Genomic DNA, 26,311 nt, shown 5'->3' on the forward strand with positions numbered 1-26,311 from the left:
CATATTCAAAATCACCAATAAATGGATGCAATTTGTCAAGTACTTCCAACGAGTTTTTGACACTCCAAAAGTAGTTAATTCCACTATTTTTAAAGGCCTTATTTGAACAATTTATTATCAGGTTTTTGATTGTACCAAGTGTACTAGTAAGTAGAATAGACAATTTAGTAGTGGAACAATGACTTGAAGACGAAATAAATCTATATTTGTAAGGTGATTTGTGTAGCTTCGGAAGCCAGTACATAGTTGGGACTTTCATTGTATTTGGTTCTGCTTGTAAAGAAGTAGCTAATAGTTTATGTTTGTTACAGATATCGTTTTCTGAAAATGAAGTCAGTTGAAATGTTGGCGAATTCGTGATTTCCTCTTGCAGAACCTCAATGTAAAATTTACGTCAAACTATAATGATATTATTAGCAGCTTTATCAGCCGGGACAAAAAACAAATTCCTTGGCTAGTTCTTTTAGTTTATGTTTTATACGAGAAATCGGATTTTTATGGTTGTTGTTGAGAGTAAAATGTTCTTTAAAATGTTGTATACTTATATCAACTATCTTCTTTACTGAATTAAAAAAAGAGTCCAACGATTTTTTGTCAGCTTTTTCCCGTTTTATCCATTTCAAACAGTAAGCACGAAGTGAGTCGTGGATGAAATTACGACACTCATTCCAATTAATAATTGACGGGGGACGATATTTAGGTCCTTTACTGAGGAATGATTTTAACTCTCGGTCGCGAACGATGTTAAGGTCTCCTGTTATAACATGGGAAATGGGGCCATAAGTGTATTCGGAATTACTACAATTACATGACGTAGGTGCATTTTCACTGATATTTACATCTTTACAGACTTGGCTATAGTTAAACACAAATTTTCGGGTAGATTTCTTGTAAATATAATAAATAAGAGGGAGTTCAGTATTATCAAAATATCCAGGAATTTGTTCTTTAACAGAATGGTCGTTACAAATACCGGCAATAAAACATTGGAGAACTGGATGTTAATAATATATCTTTGATTGATTCTGTGAAATTTATTTACAAATGTTATGGACTCAGAACTATTTAGAGCCTGATATATTTTGTAGACACATTTCTGTTGTTGAAGACTTATGTTGCCCTTTGTTTTTGTTTCTTTATTTTCTGTCGTTTCGTTGCCGTGTAATGGACGTATATCCCATATATCCACTTTTTCATATTAAGGTGACTCTTAGTGTTTGTGTGATTTTGTGCAAGAGAGGTCAGATATGCTTACAATGACCTACATTTTGAACATGCTTTCAATCAGTTATATCTGATTTCTTTTATCTACTCTAAAACCAAGAAAGACTGTAGAATGACATTGAGATTTAATATTATTGAATTTGTATCGTTTATTCACGTCTTTGGCCAAATGTCGAAAATCTATAAAATTTTGTATGCTACCACATTTGTACAAAGACGAGCAAAGGTTTTATTATTTCTGCAATAGTGATATAGCCGAATAAGTACCTAGCACGAACACTAATTACAACATCATAACTGAATTTGTCATGGGAATTTTCCAGCAGTTTACTTCATTCGCCATGAACTTTGATCATTTCACATCTCATAAAAGGAAATAGGTTAAGCATTATATTGATATATAAATTAAGTCTGTTTATTTTTTTCTATACATATACATGTATCATCAAATCATACAATAGTCTCAAATAAAAGTACTATAACGAGTAAAAATAGATTATGTCTACGTGTAATTTCGACACATTATAATGGGACATACTGTAATTCCAGGTCTTGTGATGGAGTATGTCAATAATTATTAATTTATAATGACAATATCAAGAAAAATAATACTAAACTACAGTTACTTCTACTAATATAATAAAAGTAATAATGATATTTACCAGCAAATACGTCTTCCAAAACTTTTGGCATTTTACGTAAGATATAGAGATTGATGGTCTTATATAGCCATTTTGAAAGAAAAGTTTTGCGAGTGAAGCTACGTTCTATAAAATCAATTTATTAGATTGTGAATTAAAAATTAAAAAAACTAAAAACAAATAAGGCAACTTGAATTTCATTTGTTCCCTATAACGAACGCTTGGTCCGAATATGACAGACGTTCTACGCATTGCAATAGGAAAATGTTTATTTTGATAATGCACACAACCATTAAATATTTATTTGTTTGTGTTTTTCCTTAATGATATGACCCAATTAAGTAGCTCTACCACTAATCTCAACAGGAAAAGGAAAAACATATACTTTTCTTATGATAAAAAAAAGGCATTTTAAACTTGATAGAAATAGATGTAGAACTTTGACAGAAAAGTTTGCGAGTGAAGCTTTAAAATCAATTTATTAGCTTGTGAATAAAAAATAAAAAGAAAATAAAAACAAATAAGGCAACTTGATTTTCATTTGTTCCCTATAACGAACGGCTATTCATAAACAATCCCTTTCATACTTTTGAAAAACATGTTTCGTTTATTATGTATATCAAACGCCAAATAAAAAAACGGAAAACAAACATGAGTGGATTCTCTTTTAACAATGTAATAAGCCAATGAGGAAAAAATAGTTGAAGTAATTCGTTATTAAAATCGTCATTGTTCGGTACTTATATGCAGGTGGTTCTCCAAATAAATAATCATCTAAACATATTCAAAACAATAATAATGGAGAAACGTTATAGGTTTATTGCGAAAAACGTTGTATTTCTTATCTTTGCCTATGTTGATACGTTAAATTGTACACCACTGAAGTCAACAGATCCAAATGTTTGTCCTAGGAGAGTAACCATAAGGTAAGTAAGGGATAAAAGAACTACTATTTAGCAAAAAACAGATGGTGAATACATGTATCAAAGGGACAAACAAATGAAGTCAAAGAGGGACCGTCGAACCCATGGAAAAAAGATAAACGACGATAAGACAAACAATAGAGCTTTATTAAAAATATCATTCGACTAGAGTGTTTCGTTCAGTTAAAAAAACACGTTCACATGTTTTCTGGAATGAAATCGAAAAACAGTATAAAAGTTTATAATTTGGTATGACCGGAAAAGTAGTTGGACAAGGAAAATAACGAAGTTAAATTGAACATTTTATTATCCGTCAGGATGGAGCCCTCAGGAATCATCTGTTATATTTTACACTGGTAAAGATCGTTAAAATTCTATAAATGTGTGCTTTTAATAACGTGTTTTTCCCTTGCAAAAGCTTGCAAAGGATTAATCTTACTCAGTCAGGCCAGACATGGCTGGTTATTTATCTTCATACAGGTTAAAAGCTTGCAATGGATTTATCTTACTCAGTCAGGCCAGACATGGCTGGTTATTTATCTTCATATACAGGTAAAAAAAATTCATGAACAGCAAATCTAATTACCATACGAAAAAAATTTCAGATTGTAGATATATTCCACAATCCTAAATTTCGGCGTCGGTTATAGAATTAAATATGTTTTGTAACTGTTTTGTTATAATGATTTTTTTTTTATCATTTTAGTAGTCATTCTGTAAACCAAACACAGTGGATAATAGAGTGCTGTCCGGATTTTTTTAACCAGAATGGGAAATGTCAAGGTATTTTTGTTTAGACTAAAAGAGTGTTTTATTGTGCATTAGATATTTTACATCTTTTTAAATTTACATGTTCAAAGTTTAAATATAGAAATGTATTTGCAAATATTGGCAATTTTTGAAAAAAAAAGTCTCTCAGAACTTTTATTAATTTAGCAAAGGAGTGAGTGCATTATAATGCGAAACAATCTGCTGCTTGATCTACTTGTGATAAATATAAACTGTCATGTAAATTAAGGAACGTGAGACACAATTGAAAAAATACAATCGTTGATTTCGTTTTCATCAAATTCTTTGCGTAAATTAAAACACTAATTTGTGGTTTGTGTGCTGTGGTAATTTTTTGCCTTTCATGTTTGTTTCTGTGCTTTGTCTATATGTCATTTTGTTTTCTTTATTCACATATTGATTCGTTTTTTATAGTGATTAGGAGTATAACACAATATTGACTGCTGTACCCTTATTTTTGACATTTTTACCTATTATGTCTGTTCGTTTTGTACACACATTATTGTCAATATAATAGAATTGTATGCGACTATCATACAAATAGAGGTTTAGCTAGCTATTACATCAGGTTTTATCCACCATTTTCTACATAAGGAAATGCCTGTATCAATTCAGGAATATGAAAGTTATTGTCCATTCATTTGATGTGGTGGAGCTTTTGAATTTGACATTTGAATTTTCATTGGAGATCGGTATTTTTGTTATTTTACTGTTTGTATACTTAATTATCTAAAAAGTATATTTCAAAGCTATTTGTTTATTCCTCATATTATTCTATTTTATTTCTTTATTTCGTTTGTACGTTAAGAGTTTGTTACGCTTTCCATCTGAATATATTAAATGTTAATACATTTTAAAATCTGAATTTTTCAGCATGTCCAGCAGGAAAATATGGGAAAGATTGTTCGCTGTCATGTATGCCTAATTACTACGGTGTGCAGTGCAAAACACAATGTAACTGTACAGATAATAAAAAATGTGACCCAATTCATGGTTGTGTTTGTAAGACAGGGTTTACCGGTTCAGAATGCTCAAATGGTAGGTAAATAATTTTTATTATTGACTAATATTTGCTTGACTATCATAGCTCTATTAGTCAGATTTGTCACGTACTGTATAAAGATAACTATACAACCAACCAACAGTTTTATGATGTAACAGTTGTTAAATATATGCATGAACTTCTATTTATGTGTATAATGGAATTATTCTAAATGCATACTTTATATTGAATTGCTTTTTGTACAAGTCATATATGTGTTTAGCATCCTTAGTTATATTAAATCGAGTAAAATATTTCCTGTACTCACTGTTTGTTTAAGAGTTGAAGTTAAATAACCTTTAGTGTGATATATTCTGTGATGATAGTTTCCAGAGTGCTTTTGTTTATGTCACTAGATAAATATAAGAAGATGTGGTATGAGTGGCAATGGGACAACTCTCCATCCAAGTCACAATTTGTCAAAGTAAACCATTATAGGTCAAAGTACAGCCTTCAACACGGAGCCTTGGCTCACACCTAACAGCAAGCTATAAAGGGTCCCAAAATGACTAGTGTAAAACCATTCAAACAAGAAAACCAACGGTCTAATCTATATATAAATCGAGAAACGAGAAACACTCATGAACCACATCAACAAACGACAACCACTGAACATCAGGTTCTTGACTTAGTCATTATCAAAAATGTTATTTGTTCCAATTGAAGCGTGTACATCCGGAACATACGGTGTGAACTGCAGTAAGAAATGTCTCTGTGAACATAATGCTGAATGTTATCCAGTAACTGGTGATTGTTTATGTTCTGCAGGATGGTTTGGAGATCACTGCACAAAAGGTAAATAATGATCGGTGTATTTCCGTTTCCTATAAAGGCAACGGTGGTATACCGCTGTTCAAAAGTCATAAATGGATTAAGAAAAAAAAAAATCCGGGTAACAAAATAAAACCGCGGGAAACACATCAACTAAAATAGGAAAACAACGGAATAACAGAAACTGCAACAAAAACAAACGCCAATAATATTCTATGCACATCAGTAGGATTTACACGAGATAGAACGATAAAATTTAATTGAAACATTGCATTTTTTAGATTTAGTAAATCTATTGACATTTCAAAACTTTTTTTTTTATAGTAATCGAGGTCCTTATCAACATTCCTGAATGAAATGCTATATCTTACCTATTATATGATGAAAATTAGAAAGATAAAACGAAATCACTATTTAGTATTTGTCAATTAACACAAAATAAGTAATAACTTTGGACTGGAATTACAGACGATATTTTATTCATTGCTTAAGTAACCCTTTAATTTACCCAACAACATGTACATTATTACGCATCAAACCAACTTATTATATAAAATGGTGTCAGTCCACCAATTCAAAATCCTTATCTATTCAAACAGCTTTCTTGATATTTTACCTTAAGTTTAACTTCATAGAAACCAGGAATATCTTGAATTGAACATGTATCACCTTTCTACATGCCAATTTATAACCCATGTTCAGAGTCTTGTAAGAAAGAACTGCCTTTCAGAAGCCAAGTAATACTAAAAATAACCCCTGGTTTTCTGTAAATCTTAAATACGTATACTATGGAGCGCATTAATCCTCAATTTTAAATGTAAATTCATAGACAAGTAAATGTTGGATCAAAATGATCTAAATATATTTCTCTTTCACCAGAAGTTTCATTTCTGCAAATTTGTTGTTTGGTTTAAGTAAACGATGACATCAAAAGTACTATTAGTTGTCAGAGTAGGGCTACTTTTACAAACGTTCTTAATTGGAGTTGGTAAATTGGTTGTCTGACAACTATATCTACCTCACAGTGAACTAGTCATATATGTGTATACGCATCCGTATTGGTATTGCTAAAATTCGATTTAACACCCTTTTTATACTCTCTGTGAATCTTAGGTGCATAACCTCTTTTCTGGTATATTCTTTAGTGGTTGTGCATTGTGTAGTAAAGATTTTAAAACAATATAGTTTATTTATATTGAAGCGTGTCAATCAGGAAGATACGGAGTGAACTGCAGTGAGGAATGTTTTTGTGCACACGATGTTGAGTGTGATCCGGCAACTGGTGACTGTTTTTGTCCTGCAGGAAGATTTGGGCCTCACTGCACAAAGGGTAAATAATAATTTTGTGTGTTTTTTCATTTTCATTTAACTGTTTTGTACATTGCAGAATTGTAGATTGACCCGCGAAGCAATGTTTGACATGAACTTAAAAAAAAATATCGATATGTATCAAAGGTATGACCGTAATATTTTTTTCTGTCTATGAAGATATAAAATCAAAAATGTGGTGCACACTGAAAACCCGCGTAGCAGTTTATCTAAATTTTTATGTTATTTCGAATATACAGAACAAATATTACAGATATTCCTTATAATTTAATTCTAAATTCAATATTTAGGGAGTAAATCATGAAAAAAACAACGTTGATGACGTCACGGTCACATGACAAAATTATGTCTTTAAGTTGATAGACAAAAAACTGTCAGCCAATCAGAAGACATGTTACATCCAACATTAAATTATAAATAAATATCCATAACAGCAACATCAGTCTGTAATCTCGGATTATAATACAATATTTCTTAGAGAAATCTTTATACATACCAACCTTAAAGCCAAATTAAAAAAATATTACCGCATCATGATCTATTGCAGAATGTCCAATCGGAAAATTTGGAAAGAATTGTAGTGAGATTTGTGCCTGCTCAGATGTAGAACAGTGTGATGTTCTAACTGGAGAGTGCATTCAGTGCAACCCCGAATCTGATAAAGGAGAATGCAATTCACATAAAGGTATTTCTATATATTAAAGCCATCCAAAGGTCTTTAAATTTCTAAAGAAGATAAAAAGTTACAAAAGGTTCAAATAAAATGCATGATTAGACGAATAAAAGACAGCAGGAATTACAGAAGTAAAGAAGACAAAAAAAATGTAAACAACGCTTTATAAATGCGAATCGTCTGAAACGCATTTCTGGATTAATGAAAACTAAGTTTTCTAGGACAAAATATTTTCAAGAATATGAGCGATGGATCCCAGACAAACACTTTAACGTTTACGCTTTGCTCTTTGTCATGCATAACTCTAGACTGAAACCATTTGGATTTGAAGTTGTAGATTTGATAAAGAAAGTTTTTGACAACGTTTATGATGGTATTTGGTTCATTAAATGAAACACTGTAAAACAAAACACTTTCGTTTAACAGTCAACAATGTTATAATAACCAACTCAATAGCCACCAACCAAATAGAATATTAAAAATTACGTTGATCATCATCTGGGTACCATATCATTTCCTCCACAGAATGTCATGAAAAGTAGGAAGACGTTTGCACAAAACAAATATTTCAAAAAATAATTGAGATCCTTTTTAATAAACAATGATTATCAGTTTACGACAAGCAAATTGGTAAAGGACAACTTAATTGCGAGGTAACATAGTAATTGGCACAAATGTATTAGCTAAATATTAGTTTTTCTTTTTTTTTCTTTTGGGGGGAGGGGGTGCAAAATTAAGATTTGCAAATAAACAACTATAACTAATAACATTTGTTTTATTAACCACTTTGATTATTGGTAACTGATACAAATTCTGATGTTTCAGTTGAGGTAAACAATCTGAATTCAGGACAAAACAGTTATAAATCGAAAGATACCGTAATAGTTTACATACTGATGGTTGCTGCTCTTATTGGTCTGGTCTGTGTTGTAACAATGGTCGTGAAAGTTAAAGAAAGACTATGTCGTCAGGTACAAAAACCAAAACAAGACACTTCAAAACCAAGGTTGAAACGCCGGAAGGCTAAACGAAGGCGATCGCTAACCCAAACACAGAACGCACAGACTGGATTGTATATTGTAGACACTGATATGATCATGTTTCAACCTGAAATCGAAGAAGATTTATATTGTGAAATCGAAGATATCAATGAAGTAGAATCAGATCGAAATTAATGGCCAATACGAGTACAAACGTCAGTCTAAATATTTCTACAGAGCAAATGAATACAGGATCGACCAAATTTATTTCTGAAATCAATAGTTAACTTCTATAATTAGTTACAGTTTTCCTCATTATTGGATGCATTGACTTTCAAACAAACTATTGTGCTAGTAGAGAACTTACAATAACTGTCGTATTTGACAAATAATAAGAATCCATTTTACATTATGGACAATCACCAAATAACGTAGACGCTAATTTAAAAAAACATTTTCAATTTCTTTGTCGGATTGGAATCGTTAGTGTTCAAAATATTTGCATATTTTCTGATACAAAAATCGAGTCTTTTTACATAAGGGAATGTTTATTCGGGGAATTTGAAATCGTTATTCCATAGATGTGTACACACAATTTTTTAGCACTTCACAACATTCTTAAGAATAAAACCTGCAACCATATATTTTAACTCGTCTTATCAGATAACGTTTTGTCGAAAACACTTTAAAAAAAGAAATATTAGCACATTCCGTTTTAGGTTAAAGTGTCGTGTTACAACTGAATTTTGTTAGAAAGATTCACAAGTGATTGGAACAAATTTTTGTTCAAGCCAGGTTTTTTGTATGCTATCTTTATTCGTTTTTTCATTCAAATGGTTTCTAAAACCCGTAAGGGTTCAGAACATTCTTTATCTAATACTGCATTTTCCTGATCGCATGACCAGGTGTTATATGTAAAGAATATAAATCGATTTCAGTCATTTTTTCAGAACGCATTATTGCTCATAAAAATAGATTTGTATCCCAATCATCATAAATTTAAATAATCAACCTTTAGAAGTAGTTTCAATAGTTATTTTTGTCATTCTTTCATCTTGTTTAATAAACAATTAGAATATTGCCACGTTTGACGATAAGAAGAAGACGAAATGCTGTAAAACAATTGTTTTATTTAAACATCAAGGTTTGCATTCAAGAATTTATATGAATGACAGATTTGAAAGCAAACAATTTAAACTGAAGCAATTTGATAATAACAGTATGTGCTAAAAGTATGATTAATAAAGGAACGAAACAAGTAAAGCGAGTATCCAATACATGATCAAACAAACAGCTTAAACGCATGTTTAAGGTGATAGGTTATCTTTTTTATTTGAACTGACAAGGCTTATGTAGACAAAAAGCGTTTGGTATATCAAAATATAAATCTGGTATCTTTGACAAGTTTTTGTTCGGAGCATAGTCTTTAGTTGGATTTCGACTAAAAAGTTTGAATATCCCTTTAATATCTTTCGCTTCTTTGATAATACCAAACCGTCAACAAGGGTCCTTCTTTTGAAGTATTGACCAATTGTTAATTCCTGGCTTTTCTAAACATAAAACACTGAACAGAAATCTGAAGATATGAAACCCTATACAATAAAGACTTTGACAAATGCAGAGAGATGGGCTAAATGCAAATGATTAAAAGAAGGCATGTTCTTTACATTTAAAATGATATACTGTACTGTTACATCACTGACCCAGGTTAGGGGGAGAGTTGGCGCGCCTGCAAACTAGTTTAACCCCCCCCCCCACATTCTGTATGTGCCTTTCCGAAGAGTGGAGCCTGTAATTCAGTGGTTGTCGTTTGTTGCTGTATATCATATTTGTTTTTTGTTCATTATTTTGTTCATAAATTAGGCCGTTAGGTTTCACGTTTGAATTGTTTTACATTTGTCATTTCGGGGCCTTTAATAACTGACTATGCGATCTGGATTTTACTCATTGTTGAAGGCCGTACGGTGACCTATAGTTGTTAATATCTGTGTCATTTGGTCTCATGTGGAGAGTTATCTCATTGGCTATCATAGCACATCTTCTTATTTTTTTATAGACAAAACCTTTAGTATTCCGGGCAGTATAGGTCTACACGTCGATGCAATATATCCACGCTGTCATCTTTTATCAGACAAAAGATAAACAGAAAGCTTGAACTTCAACTTAACTTCAATTGCAAATTTACAGATTTTTTTTATTTAATAGCGAGTCTTCATTCAACATGTAATAATTTTATGCCATAATTTGTGTTTGCGGTAGCTTTGTAAATGCCAGAAAAACGATTTATCAGTTTATACCAAGAATGATTGATAAACAATGTAATGTCTTATTAATATTTTGAGATGTACACATTTATTTTCAGAAAATGTTGTTGACATTGATTATGAATAAAACAGTATTAACGTTTTAATATTATGTTTAACTTAATAATAACCAGTGTATACATGTAGTACAATTACTTTTCAATCAGTTGTAACTTCAAGTTTTCAAAATAAGATTAAAAAGACAAAAGAAGTAACCGATTTCAAAACCAGGTTAATGAACCAGAGCTATGTATAAGGGAGATACATTACTTGATTTCAAAAAGTTTTATAACATCTTATTCAATAAAGCAATGTACGTATTGTCATGCGAGTACCGAAGTACTGAGTTACTTGGTTGGTAATACCCTCGTGTACTAAATGTCCACCGGCAACATCAGCTTAAGAACAAAAAACAACAACAAAAAAACATTAACGTTATACAGTTCTGTCAGTACGGTTTTTTGCAATATCAACACAGTTCACAGCGGAACTTATTTTCAATTTTCCGGAAATAATAAGTGGATTTTAGTCATTTTCACAAAATTGTATGTAAGGAAACGGGAAATGTGTTCCAATTTTTTTGTAGAAAAAAAATATCTGTAAATCAAAATGTAATGAAAAATAATCATACGGCCTTTGTCCTGTTTTTAGGAACAAATTGTGACCGCAAAATGTCATTTTAGTGCTTTTGTGTTGTTGTCCACTGTTTAAGAGAATTTACTGTGTCTTCAGCAATTCACGAAGACACCTGTTTGAAAGCCAATAATTTATACACACAAACATTTTAACGTTTTAACATAAATGCTAGTTAAAGATAATGGCTATTTATTGAATATATTATTCTATCAAACTAATTCATTTGATTTACATTCCAACTATCAACATTTCCGAACAGACGCCATAGATGACTTGTATATTACTATAATAAACAATAAGCACATTTGGTTTGGCTATAATATTGTCTTAGCAATATTTCATGTAAATTCAAGCAACAAGAATACAATAAAATCTTGTCGACGATCCAAAGCTAATAAACTGAAGGCTGGTCGAGTAAGCACTATTCCACAAGTATCATATGGGCTTTCTATAGTCTACATAAATAAAGGCAACTGTAGTATACCGCTGTTCAAGTACAGTTCGACAAAAATCATTAGGACTATAAGTAAGGAATGATAGTCCGTCACAAAATGTACCTATGACAGTATAAGCCATATCAAAACCTTTTTTTGAGCAATTTTAACTGCATTTCAAACAATCAGCATGATAAGACCAATTAAAGATATTGTGCATTTATCATTGTTACAGCAACCAAATTAAAATAAAAACAAACTGTATTTGCATTTTGTTTTTGAGTGGCAACATGAACTTTGTTTGCTGGTAGATTAGTATGATTACAGGTCATTAGGAGTAAATACTAAACGATGTGGTTGCTCTTAAATGTTTCTAAAAAGTAAAATAACAAAAAACCGAACTCCGATGAAAATTCTTAACGGAAAGTCCCTAATTATAACTTTATTTGATAAAAACAACATTATTTTCGATAAATGCATGATGTACTCTGTCATCAGAATATAAGGATGGATGGCGGTCGTCAAAAATCTGGAAGCTGAATAAAAAGTAAAATAACAAAAACACTCCAAGGAAAATTCAAAACGGAAAGTCCTTTATCAATTGACAAAATCAAAAGCTAAAACACATCAAACAAATGGAAAACAACTGTCATATTCCTGACTTGGTACAGTTTATGATGATTATGATGGATTAAACCTCTCACTTGTATGACAGTCGCATAGAATTGCAAAAAAATGATGACCATGTCAAGGATCAGCCGAGAGTAAACTCTGTTAGAACCGGAAACTACAACTCAGAGAACAATTGTCAGCAAATAACAGAAGAAAACCATAAACATATTTACATCGTTAAATCCCTTCCGAATTTGTGCATGTATGAAGACCAGTATCTCAATCCTTACTGTTCTCTTCTACATGTAGATAATGACTATCGTAACCCATACTGCGCACTGGGGTTGGGAAGACGCGTTAGCAGTTGCTCAAATCTGTTTACTCTTACAGACACTGTTGACGTCGCACATTGAAAGTATTCAAATATCGTTGTAATTAAAAATGTTTTAAAATGAAATGATATTGCTTTTAAATCTCAATTTCATTAAAAAATATTAATGTTATAAAACTAAGTCGCAACTCCCGGCTTTTGCAAAACTGATCCTGTACGGTGTTAGCTTTTTAAATCTTTTTGCTGTTTTGCTCCCAAACGTTTTATATATGTCGAAGGTTCCTTTACTTGGTGAAGAGTAATAAAATAGAGGATCTATTATAAAGAATAAAAGACTTTTTTTGTTCTTCTCCTTTTCCCATACAGTACTGCCTCAATCTTCCTCAACTGCACAACACAGGTTTATTAAAACAATCTGGTTGAAGCTTGTCATATAGTTATTTTCCTCTCTTAATATTGGAGTCCTGTTAGTTGATATCAAATTCATAAAAGGGAATAACTTTCCAAAACTGAAATTGTGCCAGTATTTTCTGCTACACAATTTCCTGATTTGTACTATTTCTAGTCCCTGAGGCTTTCACACCTATTGATATGATTTATGTGTACAAAAACGAACATCTGGACCTTGTTCAGGCAAGATCGGGGCCAAAACGTAAGAGAAAATAATAATAAATAATGAAAGGGACAAGAAGGGCATGCATAGAACAGACAATCCAATCTATGAAGTGTTTGTCCATAACTGGAGACTTAGTGACAGTTTTATTTTATTCCTTACCCTCGTACTCTTTGTATTATGAAAACAGCCTTGATTTTTCTTATAAGTTGTTATTGGCTTTAAACTAGCTGTCAGTAACTGCGAGTACTTTCAGATCTGTTCTATTTGTATTTAGTTCGTTGTTTTTTTACATAAATCAGGCCGTTAGTTTTCTCGTTTGAATTATTTTACATTTGTAATTTCGGGGCCTTTTATAGCCAACTATATTGTATGGGTTTTGCTCATTGTTGAAGGCCGTACTGTGACCTATAGTCATTAACTTCTACGTCATTTGGTCTCGGGTGGATTGGTTTCTTATTGGCAATAATACCACATCTTCTCATTTTTATATTAACTACACTTTACCTATTAAAAAAAACTTGACATTTGAAATTAAGAATTAAAAAAACTTGTTTCAGAAAACTGTTGGTAAACGTTTACTTCGATAAATTCTTAAAAATGAACACGATACTACTATCTGACAAAAAATAACTGACGTTCCAAAATAAATCTGTTTTTTTTTTCTTTTCTTTTTAAACGCATTTATAACATGTATAAGATAAAAGACTTCAATTTTATCGTTACACTAGTTTAGTATGAACTATTGTTATTAATTGTGTCACTATTATAAAAACGACAAAACCATCTCTAATTAGAGAACACTAAAAAGAGAAAGGATTAGCTAAAAGGAATTTTAGATGCCCGGCTTTAAAAAAAAGTTGTATTAAAAATTGAATAAACAAATAATTAATCAATTTTGTATTTGTGAAAATGAATTTCATTTCGTCTTCCTACTGGAAATGATTGTCATCAGATTTCAAAGGACGTTTCATGTTATTACAAGTCTTCGATTTTTAGACTTGATCAGGTTGGCGCGTTTTTCTTATTGTTCGCTAGCTTGGTGTATCTTATTGTTTGCTGGCTTATTGTTCGCTAGCTTCAGTATGGTCAATTGAAGTCCAAATGGTCGAATGAGGTAAAAAAAAAACATACAAAACAACCCACAAGTGTCTTAGACGTTTATAGTCATTTAAGTAAAATGTAACTATCATAAATCTCATCAGTAGTTATTCCATTGAGCACAAAATTAATCCAAATTCGATTTCAATTACTTGGTGATTATCAATTACTTTTTTTTTGACAGAAATTATCATTATTTTTTTTTTATCTTGTATGACTTTGAAATACTGATTTAAGATTGTCCACAAAATATCATAAAATGTTCCCAGTTTATGGAATACAAAAAACGATTTCTATTTTCTTTTTACAAAGTTGTTAATTGATTAAATATGTTGTAATTTCTAGGTCAGTGGCGTATTCAGGGGGCGACAGAGCGTACGCTTCTCCTTTGATTGGAACATTTATAATTTTTAGCATAATTAAAATCATCAAATTTGTTTTATCCTCACTACACTCATCACTGTTTTATTCTTAATATATATATATATATATATATATATATATATATATATATATATATATATATATAAGCGTTGTCTATTTTTTATCTGACAAGCCCACACAGGGACTTTAGCGTTAGTATAGAAAGTCCCTGGCCTACAGTAGCAACAACACCCTTTTGATGACCAATTCATTATAAAAAAACTATGTGGACAGTGTTCAAGCATCGTCGCACACAGAGGTTTGTTTTGTAAGACAGCTGATTGGATAAATGTGATAGAATGTCGCGCCTACATTAAACTGATGTCCAATCAAATGCCTTAAGAAACCAGTCAATAAAAAAAATTACTGCAAGCGTGGATAAGTTAGAGATTGTGTTAGAAAGTTACTATTTTTTCAACATTAAATTGTCTTGTAACAACCCTCCACTTTTCCCGTTTTCGCCTTCTTATTTTTACACTTTCTTTTTAAACAGAAAAGTATAAAATATGACCGTAGTGCAAGTTTCTGAATTTGACAAGAATTCTATATAACGACGTGTGATTCCCGGGAAGGTCATATTTTCAAGATTTGACAGACCTTTGAAAAAAGTTAGATCATACAAGTTTAATCTACCATTTGCAGAAAAAAAACACCACCAAATTGTATTAGCAAATTGGAAAATATTTAGAATAGTTTTATGTCCGTACTAAAATTCTTCTGCAATTATTTGCAAAAGACGAAGAATGCTCCTTAAAACTGTAAATTATGAAAAGAAAGACTTAGGATAAAATACAAGTTTGTACTACCATCCAAGGAAATGAGTTTTCCATAAAGTGACACAACCGTCAAAACTCTGAATTCATTTGTGATATTTACCTGAGAGATCATAAAAGACATATCTTACAAGAACTGCGATGGCAAAAATGAAACAATGAATGTTTTTTTTTGGTAGACGAGTATCAAATTGAATAAGGAAATTTTATTGAACTAACATTTAGATATATGAACATATTTCTAAACAAAATGGCAAAAACACGCATATAGAGTTACGTAGATGCAAAAGAATAATTATATTAATAGTAATTTACGACTATTTTGAAGATTAAAATATTATAGGTCGAACACGCTACACGATTCATGATTTCCAATGTATATAATTCAAAAAAGGTTTATTTATTTTTTTCTATAGATTGCATTCAGAAGTGTACATGTATGATCGTTGAATGTTCAGCGAACAATATTACATGATATGCAGAATGATATCAATTGAAAGCAAAAGAGAAAGAATTCTTTTTGAAATCAAAACATTATTTAAATTCAACAAATAAATCAATTTTTAAGCAATAAATATAAAATTGAGAATGACTGATATACTTATTATTCTATCTAAACATTAGCATTGGTAGTCTCGGCAGCTTTCTCTCCCTGAGTGCGGGAGCTACTATTCTAAACGGTAAGCGGACAGAAAGTCACAGGACAAAAAGTCACGGGACAAAAAGTCACAGGACAGAAATTCTCAAATTTGATAGGACAAAAAATCACAGGACAAAATGTCACACATAATTTGTTGACAATTGTTTGAGTATATATGAGAAAGATCTTGAAATAATTACTTCTTATTACATATATTCTTTCTATTTTTCATTAGCCGTAATAAATGAAGATTTATTAAATTTAAATCATTCAAATGATATGTTTCTTAGCACTATGAAGCCGTTTAGGTACCAAGCCACTTTGACAGTTTGTTTTCTAAACAATTATTTGATCATTTAATAAATTTTGTTTTCAAAGTTGGTTTATGTATGCAATAGTTCAAGAAAAATACAAAAATGTTTTTTTGTTTTTTTGAATAAAGTATTTTCTGTTTATAAGAAAATAGTCTCGGAAACTGAATTGTGACTTTTTGTCTGTGACTTTTTGTCCTGTGACTTTCTGTCCTACATTCTGTTCAACAACCCAATATACTCATTCGAGATTGATATTTACTTCTTTTCCACAAGCACACATTACTTGTGCGTAAAGTTCGAACATAGGTCAATATGGCTCGGATGCACACAATTGTATTCTAGTAAACATAACCTTTTGTCGACACACGCTCTCCGTATCAGGCTAGAACAAATCAATGCATTTAAATGTCACCTGTGTCTTTTCCTCAACTGAATGTTTAAAAAATATAAATAATGGTTACAATTGTAGCCTAATGAACTGCATTTAAACCTAATATTACTTTTATTTCCTGTTAAATCAGTTTAACATCTAAGTGGTCATCGATGTGTAATACTTGACACTGGACATTAATTCTACGATCGATACAATACAATCAATGTATTTCTATCAATCGTTTACTTTAGTTATGTAACAATATGGTACAAATACATTTAATTTACTTAATTTGCATATTTGTTTTATCGAAATGAACATGTAATAAACTGCTCCCGGTTAATATAAATAAGAAGATGTGGTATGAGTGCCAATGAGACAACTCTCCATCCAAGTCACAATATATAAAACAACTAGAGGTCAAAAGTACGGACTTCAACACGGAGCCTTCGCTCACACCGAACAGCAAGCTATAAAGGGCCCCAAAATGACTAGTCATTTCGTTACGTTATTTTATAGCTTTTTGGTTAATTCCGAAAAATCAAGAAAGCGTCTCACTGCTTTTAAAATCAGAAGTAACACTGGTGCTATAAAAAAAAACACATCTGATACGAAACAGAATATAAACCGTACACTATAATTTTGTACATTTTCTTTTAATCAATCGTTTCTTAACTTATGCCATTTTATAGTTTTTCTACAATATAATTTATTCATTTATTAGTTCTTGCTTAAAAAAACTTGATGACAAAAAATGTCAGAGAAGTATCAAACTCGGTCTTTATAGGTACCTAATGGTAAAAGTAAACCGTTTACTAAATTCTTAAAATATGCTTGTATTCTTGTTGCATTTATTTTGAACAAATAATGTTTTATTTGTAAATGTTACAATTTTACCCGGTTTATCCTCATATATGATAACACATGAAACTATATATATTTCATTTTACTTCCATGGATACAACAGTCACAGCGTTGCAGGGGTAATTATTTAGATAGTTTGTGACAATCCGTTTCGGTTGACTGCTCAGATAATCCGTTTATTGAAATAAATATAACTTTCACCAAACATCTGTCATCTGTTTACAATTTTAAAAAAATAAAGTAAATCAGATACTCAGAATATATTTTTCTTGACAAATTTTATATGGCTGAGAACAATTCTTTTACATTATAGACGAATATTTGTTTATATAGGAACATTTTTGAGATATATTAATTATCATTATATCTTTACAGGCGGAATGAATAAATACAGGATTACTTTATGTCAAAAAGCACGACTGCAAAGTTTTTATGACTTACACTTTTTCCGGTTACAACAATTATTCTTTTCTTATATAACCAATTAAATGTTAAAAATTTGATCGACAAAAACAGCGTTTCAGAATGAAATTTTGCCACTAGTGTGGAGAGTTGGATGTTTATGACATACATTTATTCTGTTTAATCTATTCATAGATGTTATGAACTTTGAACTATTTAGAGCCTGATATATTACATGTACTATGTAGACACATTTCTATTATTGAAGACTGTATGTTTACTTCTTAATAAATTTGTTTATTTTTGTCGTTGTGTTTCTATCACGTGTGGATTTGACGTATATCCCATATATCCTCTTATTCATAATAATGTGACTCTTAGTGTTCTTTTATATTTGTTCTTTGATTTTGTGCAAGGTCAGTTATGCATGCAGGAACTTAGATTGTGGACCATGCAATTTGTTATATCTGATTTCTTTTATCTACCATAAAAACCATGAACGACGGAAGAATGATATTTGGATTTAATACCATTTAATGTGTATTGTTTATGCACGTCTTTGGCCAAATGTCGAAAATTGATAAATTGTTGTATAGTGCCACATTTATACAAAGTGGAGCAAAGGTCTTATTGTTTCTGCAAGAGTGATATAGCCGAATGAACACCTAGCATGTACACTAAGTACAATAACATAATTAAATTTGTCATGGGAATATGTCAGCAGTTCACTTCATTCGTCATGAACTTTGATCATTTCACATATCATAAAAGGAAATAAGTTAACATTATATTGATATTTGAATAAAGTCTGTTTTTACCTTTCATGTATCATCAAATCATACAATGGTCTCAAATAAAAGTACTATAACGAGTAAAAATAGATTATGTCTACAATTGAAAAAATACAGGACACAATTGAAAAAATACAATGGTTGATTTCGTTTTTATACAAACTCCTTTCCGTAAATTAAATCACTATTTTGTAGTTTGTGTGCTGTGGTCATTTTTTATATTCTTGTCTTTCATTTTTGCTTCTGTGCTTTATCTATATGGCATTTTGTTTTTCTTTGTCGACATATTTTTTCGTTTTTTTATACTGATTAAGATTATAACACAATATTGACTGCTGTACCCCTATTTTTGAATTTTTACCTATTTTGTCTGTTTGTTTTGTACACACAATAGCATTTTATGCGACTGTCATACAATTGAGAGGTTTAGCTAACTATTAAACCAAGTTTAATCTACAATTTTCTACATGAGGAAATGCCTGTACCAAGTAAGGAATATGACAGTTATTTTCCATTCGTCTGATGTGTTTGAGCTTTTCATTTTGAAATTTGATAAAGGACTTTCCGATTTGAATTTTCCTTGGAGTTCGGTTTTTTTTGTTATTTTACTTTTAATCTTTTATATCGTAAAAGTATATTTGTAAGTTATCTGTTTATTCCTTATTTTATTTTATTTCAAGTCTTTGTTTGTTTGTATGTTAAGAGCTTGTTGCTCTTTTTATCTGAATATTGAATGCTTATACATTTTGAAAGCTGAATTTTTTAGCATGTCCAGCAGGAAAATATGGGAAAGATTGTTCGCTGTCATGTCTGCCTAATTACCACGATGTTCAGTGCAAAAAACAATGTAACTGTACAGATAATAAAAAAATGTGACCCAGTTCATGGTTGTGTTTGTAAGACAGGGTTTACCGGTTAAGAATGCTCAAATTGTAGGTAAATAGTTTTGATTCATGACGTTAAGGGCATACGATACAGTTACAGGGGAGGTAATGACGTTGCTACCATAAAATGTTTTTTTTTTCGCGACGTCAAACTGTGACATATCGTCAAACTGTGACATGTCAGAAAAAGATGCATTTTTCGACTGATTTAACTTGAAAACGAGTTCATGGCTCTTTTTCAAAATGAGATTAGGTTTGATTACGTATGAAGATTATTTGTACCAATTTTTATGAAAAAGTCACCGATGAAATGTTTTCAAATTATATAAGTATACATAAAAAATGTCGTTTTTTTCTAAAATCCTGAAACTGCAAGGAGGAATGTTTTTGTGCACATGATGCTGAGTGTGATCCGGTAACTGGTGATTGTTTCTGTTCTGCGGGATGGTCTGGAGATCACTGCACAACTAGTAAATAATAAATAGATAAAAGTTTTTTTTTGTGTTTCCCTTAAGAAAAAACTCATTCATTCCGCCGTTGCTTTATATGTTAAATTCTGCAACTTCAAGCCTTCATAGCTATTTTGTCTTATGTTCAAATAGAGGGATAGTCATTTCATGTCAAAACTATATATTATCCTGACTTGTGCCGAAAAAAACAACATACCTTTTATTGCATACTAGAACGCATTGATTCCCAGAAATTTGATAGTACAAAAACAGATACTTCAGATCTGAGCAAAAGGGCAAATATGCCCTCATATCTTCATTTCATAGTTTTTTTTATTAAAAAAGTTTTCAACAAGGGTTTTAAAGTGATCCCAAATCCCTATTAAAGCTTTCATTTGATACTAAAAGTACCCAAATATTTTACTATTTGACACAGTTAAAGCTATGCGTAGGAATTATTTTGTTAAGAATATGTACTACATTTGTACTTTCTTGTATGTTCTCTCTGACCAGGTCGAATTATTGGTGCTTAACAGCACCAAATATAGTATGCACATCGTGTAGATTTACCCGATGAAGAATGATTGAAGTCCATATATCAAATGTAATCTATCTTTTGATATAACAAAACTAGAAAAAAAACAAGATTTATTGGACATTGGCATGTGACTTGAATAATCCAATTGTTGGTTGGTTGGTTCTTTCATGAACCGTTATATGAATATCGTTAGATGAAAAATAGAGAGATAAATAAAATTCGCTATTTGGTATTTTATGGTTACCCAAAAATAATTTCGGCAAGGAATCTCAAACGATATCTTATTCTTTGCTTAGGCAACCTTGTTATCTACCCAATACAAAATTCATTGTACGTTATCACTGCATCAAACCAACTTACAGTATGTTTGCATATATACTGATTATATGACTTGTCTACTATGCCTATCTCACAGTATACAAGTCAGATATTGTTTTAAAAAGTTAAATCACAAAAATACTGAACTCCAAGGAAAATTCAAAACGGAAAGTCCCTAATCAAATGGCAAAACAAAAGCACAAACTCATCAAACGAATGGACAACAATTAAGCGTCCTGTGTATCTCAAGTGCACGACATTTTATCAGGTATATTCGTTGGAGAAAGTTAATTTGAGGGTTGTGTAAATGTTAGTAACGATTAACACAAAAAAATATTTCCATTGAAGCATGTCCATCTGGAACATACGGTGTAAACTGCAAAGAGGAATGTTTCTGTGCACATGATGCTGAATGTGATCCGGTAACTGGAGGTTGTTTATGAACTGCTGGATGGTATGGGGATCACTGCACACATAATTTGTAATAATGTTTTCATAGAACTGTTTTGTACATTGTAGCCCTGTAGATTGACTTGCGTAGCAATGTTTGATATTTACAGATATTTATTGATAGATACAAATACCAGTAAAAGTAAACCCAGTCTACCGTATACTGTCAACCAACTTTCGCGAATACATTATCTCGCGTTTCGCTCTTTCTGGCCCACTTTGCGGCGATTTTCAAATTTTCTTGATGTAATTGAATAAGGAGAGATCCAAGTTTTAAATATTCGCGACGATTTACATTCTTGTTATTTTTCTTTTCGCTAAAGTCGCGAAAATAAATCGCTTGCGAAAATTAGTTGGTTTACAGTATATTATAATCGTTCTCTAGAAAACACCAAGCTAAAAGTAAGATTTGAAGAAAAAATTACCGCAATATGATCTCTTGTAGGATGTCCAATGGTAAAATTCGGAATAACTTGTAGTGAGATTTGTGCCTGTTTCAATGTTGAGCAGTGTAATGTTCATACATCATGCATTCAATGCAACCCTGAATCTAGTAAAGGACAATGCAATCAACATACAGGTATTTTTATATATTTAAGCCTTCCAAAATTCCTCAATTTTATGTTCAAGTAGGGGGGAGTGGGGATGAAAAAGTTAGATTTGCAGATAAACAACTATATCTATACACATATTTTTTTAATCACATTGATCATTGGTGACTGATTAAAATTTCTGATGTTTTAGAGGAGGTAAACAATCTGAATGAAGGACAAAACAGTAATAAATCGAAAGATACCGTAATAGTTTACATGATGATGGTTGCTGCTCTTATTGGTCTTGTCTGTGTTGTAACAATGGTCGTGAAAGTTAAAGAAAGACTATGTCTTGATCTACAGCAACCACTGAAGGACACTTCAAAACCAAAGAACAAACGCCTCAAGGCAAAACGAAGCCTACCTATAACCCGGACACAGAACGCTTAGACTGAATCGTATATTATAAACACTGAATTCGAAGGTCTCATGTTTCAACCTGAAATCGAAGAAGATTTATACTGCGAAATTAGAGAAAGTAATGCAGTTGAATCAGATCGATATTAATGCCCAAAACGAGTACTAACTTCAGTCGTAATTTATGCAAAGCAACCGAAAACAGGTTCAACCGAATTTATTTCTAAACTTCTAAAATCATTGGTGGAAGCGTTATTCCATAGATGCGAACAATTAGATTTTTGTTCAGTATTTCAAAATATTTCTTAAGAAAAATCCTTCATTCATATATTTTAACTCGCCTTATGCATGTTATGCTATAATTTTCTGTTGAAAACGCTTTGAACAGAAAAAAAAGACCAAACACATTCCGTTTTAGGTTAAAGTGTCTTGGAAGAAGCGATACGTATTTTCATTGAAATGGTTTCTAATTACATAAAACCTTTAAGCTTCAGAACGCTCTTTATCTAATAGTACATTTCCCTGATCGCATGCCCATATGTTATATGTAAAGAAATTACACCGATTTCAGTCAATCTGGCAGAGCGCATTTTTGGTCATAGAAATCGATTTGAATACCCAATCAACATGCATTTGAATAATTAACCTTTAGAAGTAATTTCAATAACTATTTCTGTCAAGCATACTTTCATCTCCGAAAATGACGAAATGCGGATAGAGCGTGTTTAAGGTTGGATGGGATTGTATTGATTTGAACGTTGCTGATAATCTTATGAAACGCGTTTGGCATACCAAAATAAATCTGGAATCTTTGACGAGGTTTCTTTAAAGAGCAAACTCTTAAGTTTGTTTTCCTCTAACAAATTTGGATATCTCTTTAATATTTTTCGCTTCTCTTTAATAATACCAAACCGTAAAACCAGGGTCACTCTTTTGATGTATTGACTAATTATTATTCTTTCCTGTTCTAAATATAAACCGGGGAACAAAAATCTGAAGCTATGGAACCCTATACAATAAAGACTTCGAAAAATGCAGAGAGATGGTGTCATATGCATATGATGAAAATGCATGGTTTTGACATTTTAAATTTCGGGATGAACAAATCCTTCCTTTTTACGGTCAATATTTTACTACACGGCAAAGCAATATATCCAAGCTGTAATCCTCTTTCATCAGACAGTAGATAAAACGAAAGCTTGAACTTCAACTTAAGGTGGATGATAAAAAGTAAGGGTCACCGGACTTTTTTTCACGCTACAGGTTGTGCAAAATTGTCAAATTTTGTATGGATTATGCATGGAAAATCTAATTCTGTGTGATAAAAAGAAAAGTACACCATAGAATTTTAAGATAAAATGTGAGAAGATAACTCTTATAACATGCTTCAGATAAGAAAAAGAAAAAAATTGGGTCACCGGACTTGTTTTCTTGCTACATATTAAAATAGGTAAATTCACAACATTTTCTATTATAAAAATAACTTTATCTGAGTTTTCTCCCCTTATGTAGCAAATTTGAAGAAAAAACTGAATCAAACAAAAAACCGAAGTACAGAATTACTAGGTTGGTAGTAACCTCGGTGACTAACTGTCTACCAGGAACATCAGCTGAAAAGTAAAAAAAGTTATATAGTACTTTCAGTACAGCTTGTGCAGTATAAACACAGTTCACAGCGGAACCTAAATTGTGAAATAAAACACTTGTTATTTTATTTTCAATGTTTTCCGGAAATGTTAAGTGGATTTCAGTCATTTTTAGAAATTTGTATGTTAGGAAGTGGGAAATGTGTTCCAATTAATTTGTCTAAAAACATTGTCTGTAAATTAAATTTTGGCAAATGGTCTTTGTCCTGTTTTTAGGACCGTAAATGTCATTTTGGTGCTTTAGTGTTGTTATCCTCTGTTTAAGAGAATTTGCTGTGTATTCAGCAATTCATGCAGTCTTCTGTTTGAAAGCCAACAACTTATGAATACACACAATCATCATAATGTTTTAACATAAATTCTAATTTAAGATAATGACCATTTATTGAATAAGTATCTCGAAGTAATTCATTCGATTTACACTATCCAAATATCGACAATTACAAACTGACGTTATTGCTGACTTCTATATGTCACTATAATTAATAATAAAATAACACTTGTTTTTTTTTAATTTGGAATTGCTAAGGCATCATTTAAGGTAAATTCAAACAACAAATCATACAGTACACAACCAAATTATGTATCGGTCAAATAAAATTTAATTGACGACTGAACTAATCACTGTATCACGGCTAATGTACTGAAGGCCGGTCCAGTAACCACTTACTATTCCATAAGTATAAGATGGGCTTTCCATAGACTGCATAAAATCAAGTACATTTCGACAACAATTATTCAGACTATAAGCAAGTTATTAACTGTACAAACAGAATCATCCAATTTTATACCAGACTTGCCTGCCAAGCGCACAGAAAAGAATTTTACCATTTAATAGACCTCAATTACAACCTGATGATCTGTTCTCTGAGTGATTACGAGCACGGCAAATTATTAAAGAACCAACCATCCATAATAAGTCGTTAAGAAAAGCTAAAAATTTCATTTGTTTTAAGGGGTTAATTCATATTTGCGTTAAAAGGATGCAGATTTACAGCGACATAAAGTCATTATTTCTTCACTAGTATAACCATTCATTGCAAAATGTGTTGCTGTGCCTATTCGAAACGAATTCGTGCTGTACTCATCAGGATTAAAATCAATAAATTGCATGATCTCCCATAATACTTTAGAAAATGGATAAATGACTGTTACATCAGTTTTGTTAAAATATCAGAAAAGTGGTCTATTTCGTCGTGTCTGATTGACAGAAAGTTTAATAACATACTCACTGGACAAATAGTTGCGTGATTAAACCTTTCTACTGTTAACGTAGTAGATAAACCTTGTTGATCTGTTTTTGAAAAATGAATTTTGATATATTCAGAGTGTTAACAATTTGAATGTTGTGAACCATTACCATCAACTCTGTTCTTGAGATGCTGTGTATTTCTATTTATTGTAATTTCACCGATTCTCAAAAATGCAAAGAATGCTTATGAAACATGGATCTAAATAATGTTTATTCATGAAAAAAAAACAGACAAATTAAAAAGAGTTTGTAAATCGCATCAATAGTTCTATTGTTATCGGTTTGCGACTATCTACACTACAATCCTGTAACTGAACTGGCCTATATCTGTTCTCGACTGTACACCAGCCTGAATTGGTCTGAATTTTACTTGATATTACTCGACCCCAATCTTAACCATACTCGACTGTACTGATTTGTACTTATATTTGCCATTGAAACAGTGTAAACTATTACACACCGAAACACTCTTAACCCATTTTCGACCTGTACTCGATCTATTTATTTTCAGTCTGAATCATACTCGACCAAAGGTTGAACAACACTCGACCAGTCTGAATCACACTTGATCAATAACTTCTACTTTTTTTAATTTAACTGTTTATATTACTATCTTTTTAACTGATATGACAACAGCCACAATAAAGCAAAGATATATTAAGGCCACAACAAATTATTTTTTTTAGTTTTTCGGACACTTTCCATAAAAAATGGTAGCGATCGAACGAAATTTTTTTATTTGTTTTTTTTCGAAGTTTTTGGGAGGCGAAAGTATTTTTTAGTAGTGAGCGATATTATTTTTGAAATATTTAAAAAAATAAAATCTATGCAAAGCAATTTAT

General features: G+C 31.3%; 2 protein-coding genes across 2 annotated transcripts in view; both read left to right on the forward strand.

Annotated features, from left to right (window-relative positions):
- Window positions 1–26,311, forward strand: part of LOC127711227 (platelet endothelial aggregation receptor 1-like) — a 118,783-nt gene that overhangs the window by 22,258 nt on the left and 70,214 nt on the right. The window lies entirely within an intron of this gene.
- On the forward strand, window positions 2,662–10,640 carry LOC127711224 (platelet endothelial aggregation receptor 1-like). Its single transcript, XM_052217216.1, has 7 exons — window positions 2,662–2,791; window positions 3,495–3,571; window positions 4,451–4,615; window positions 5,286–5,414; window positions 6,592–6,720; window positions 7,267–7,404; window positions 8,218–10,640. Exons 1-7 carry the CDS (start codon window positions 2,664–2,666, stop codon window positions 8,565–8,567), a joined length of 1,116 nt encoding a protein of 371 aa, XP_052073176.1. The 5' UTR covers window positions 2,662–2,663; the 3' UTR covers window positions 8,568–10,640.

Source organism: Mytilus californianus, unplaced genomic scaffold (assembly GCF_021869535.1).
Source record: "Mytilus californianus isolate M0D057914Y unplaced genomic scaffold, xbMytCali1.0.p SCAF_8, whole genome shotgun sequence".
NCBI classification, from domain to species: Eukaryota; Metazoa; Mollusca; class Bivalvia; order Mytilida; family Mytilidae; genus Mytilus; species Mytilus californianus.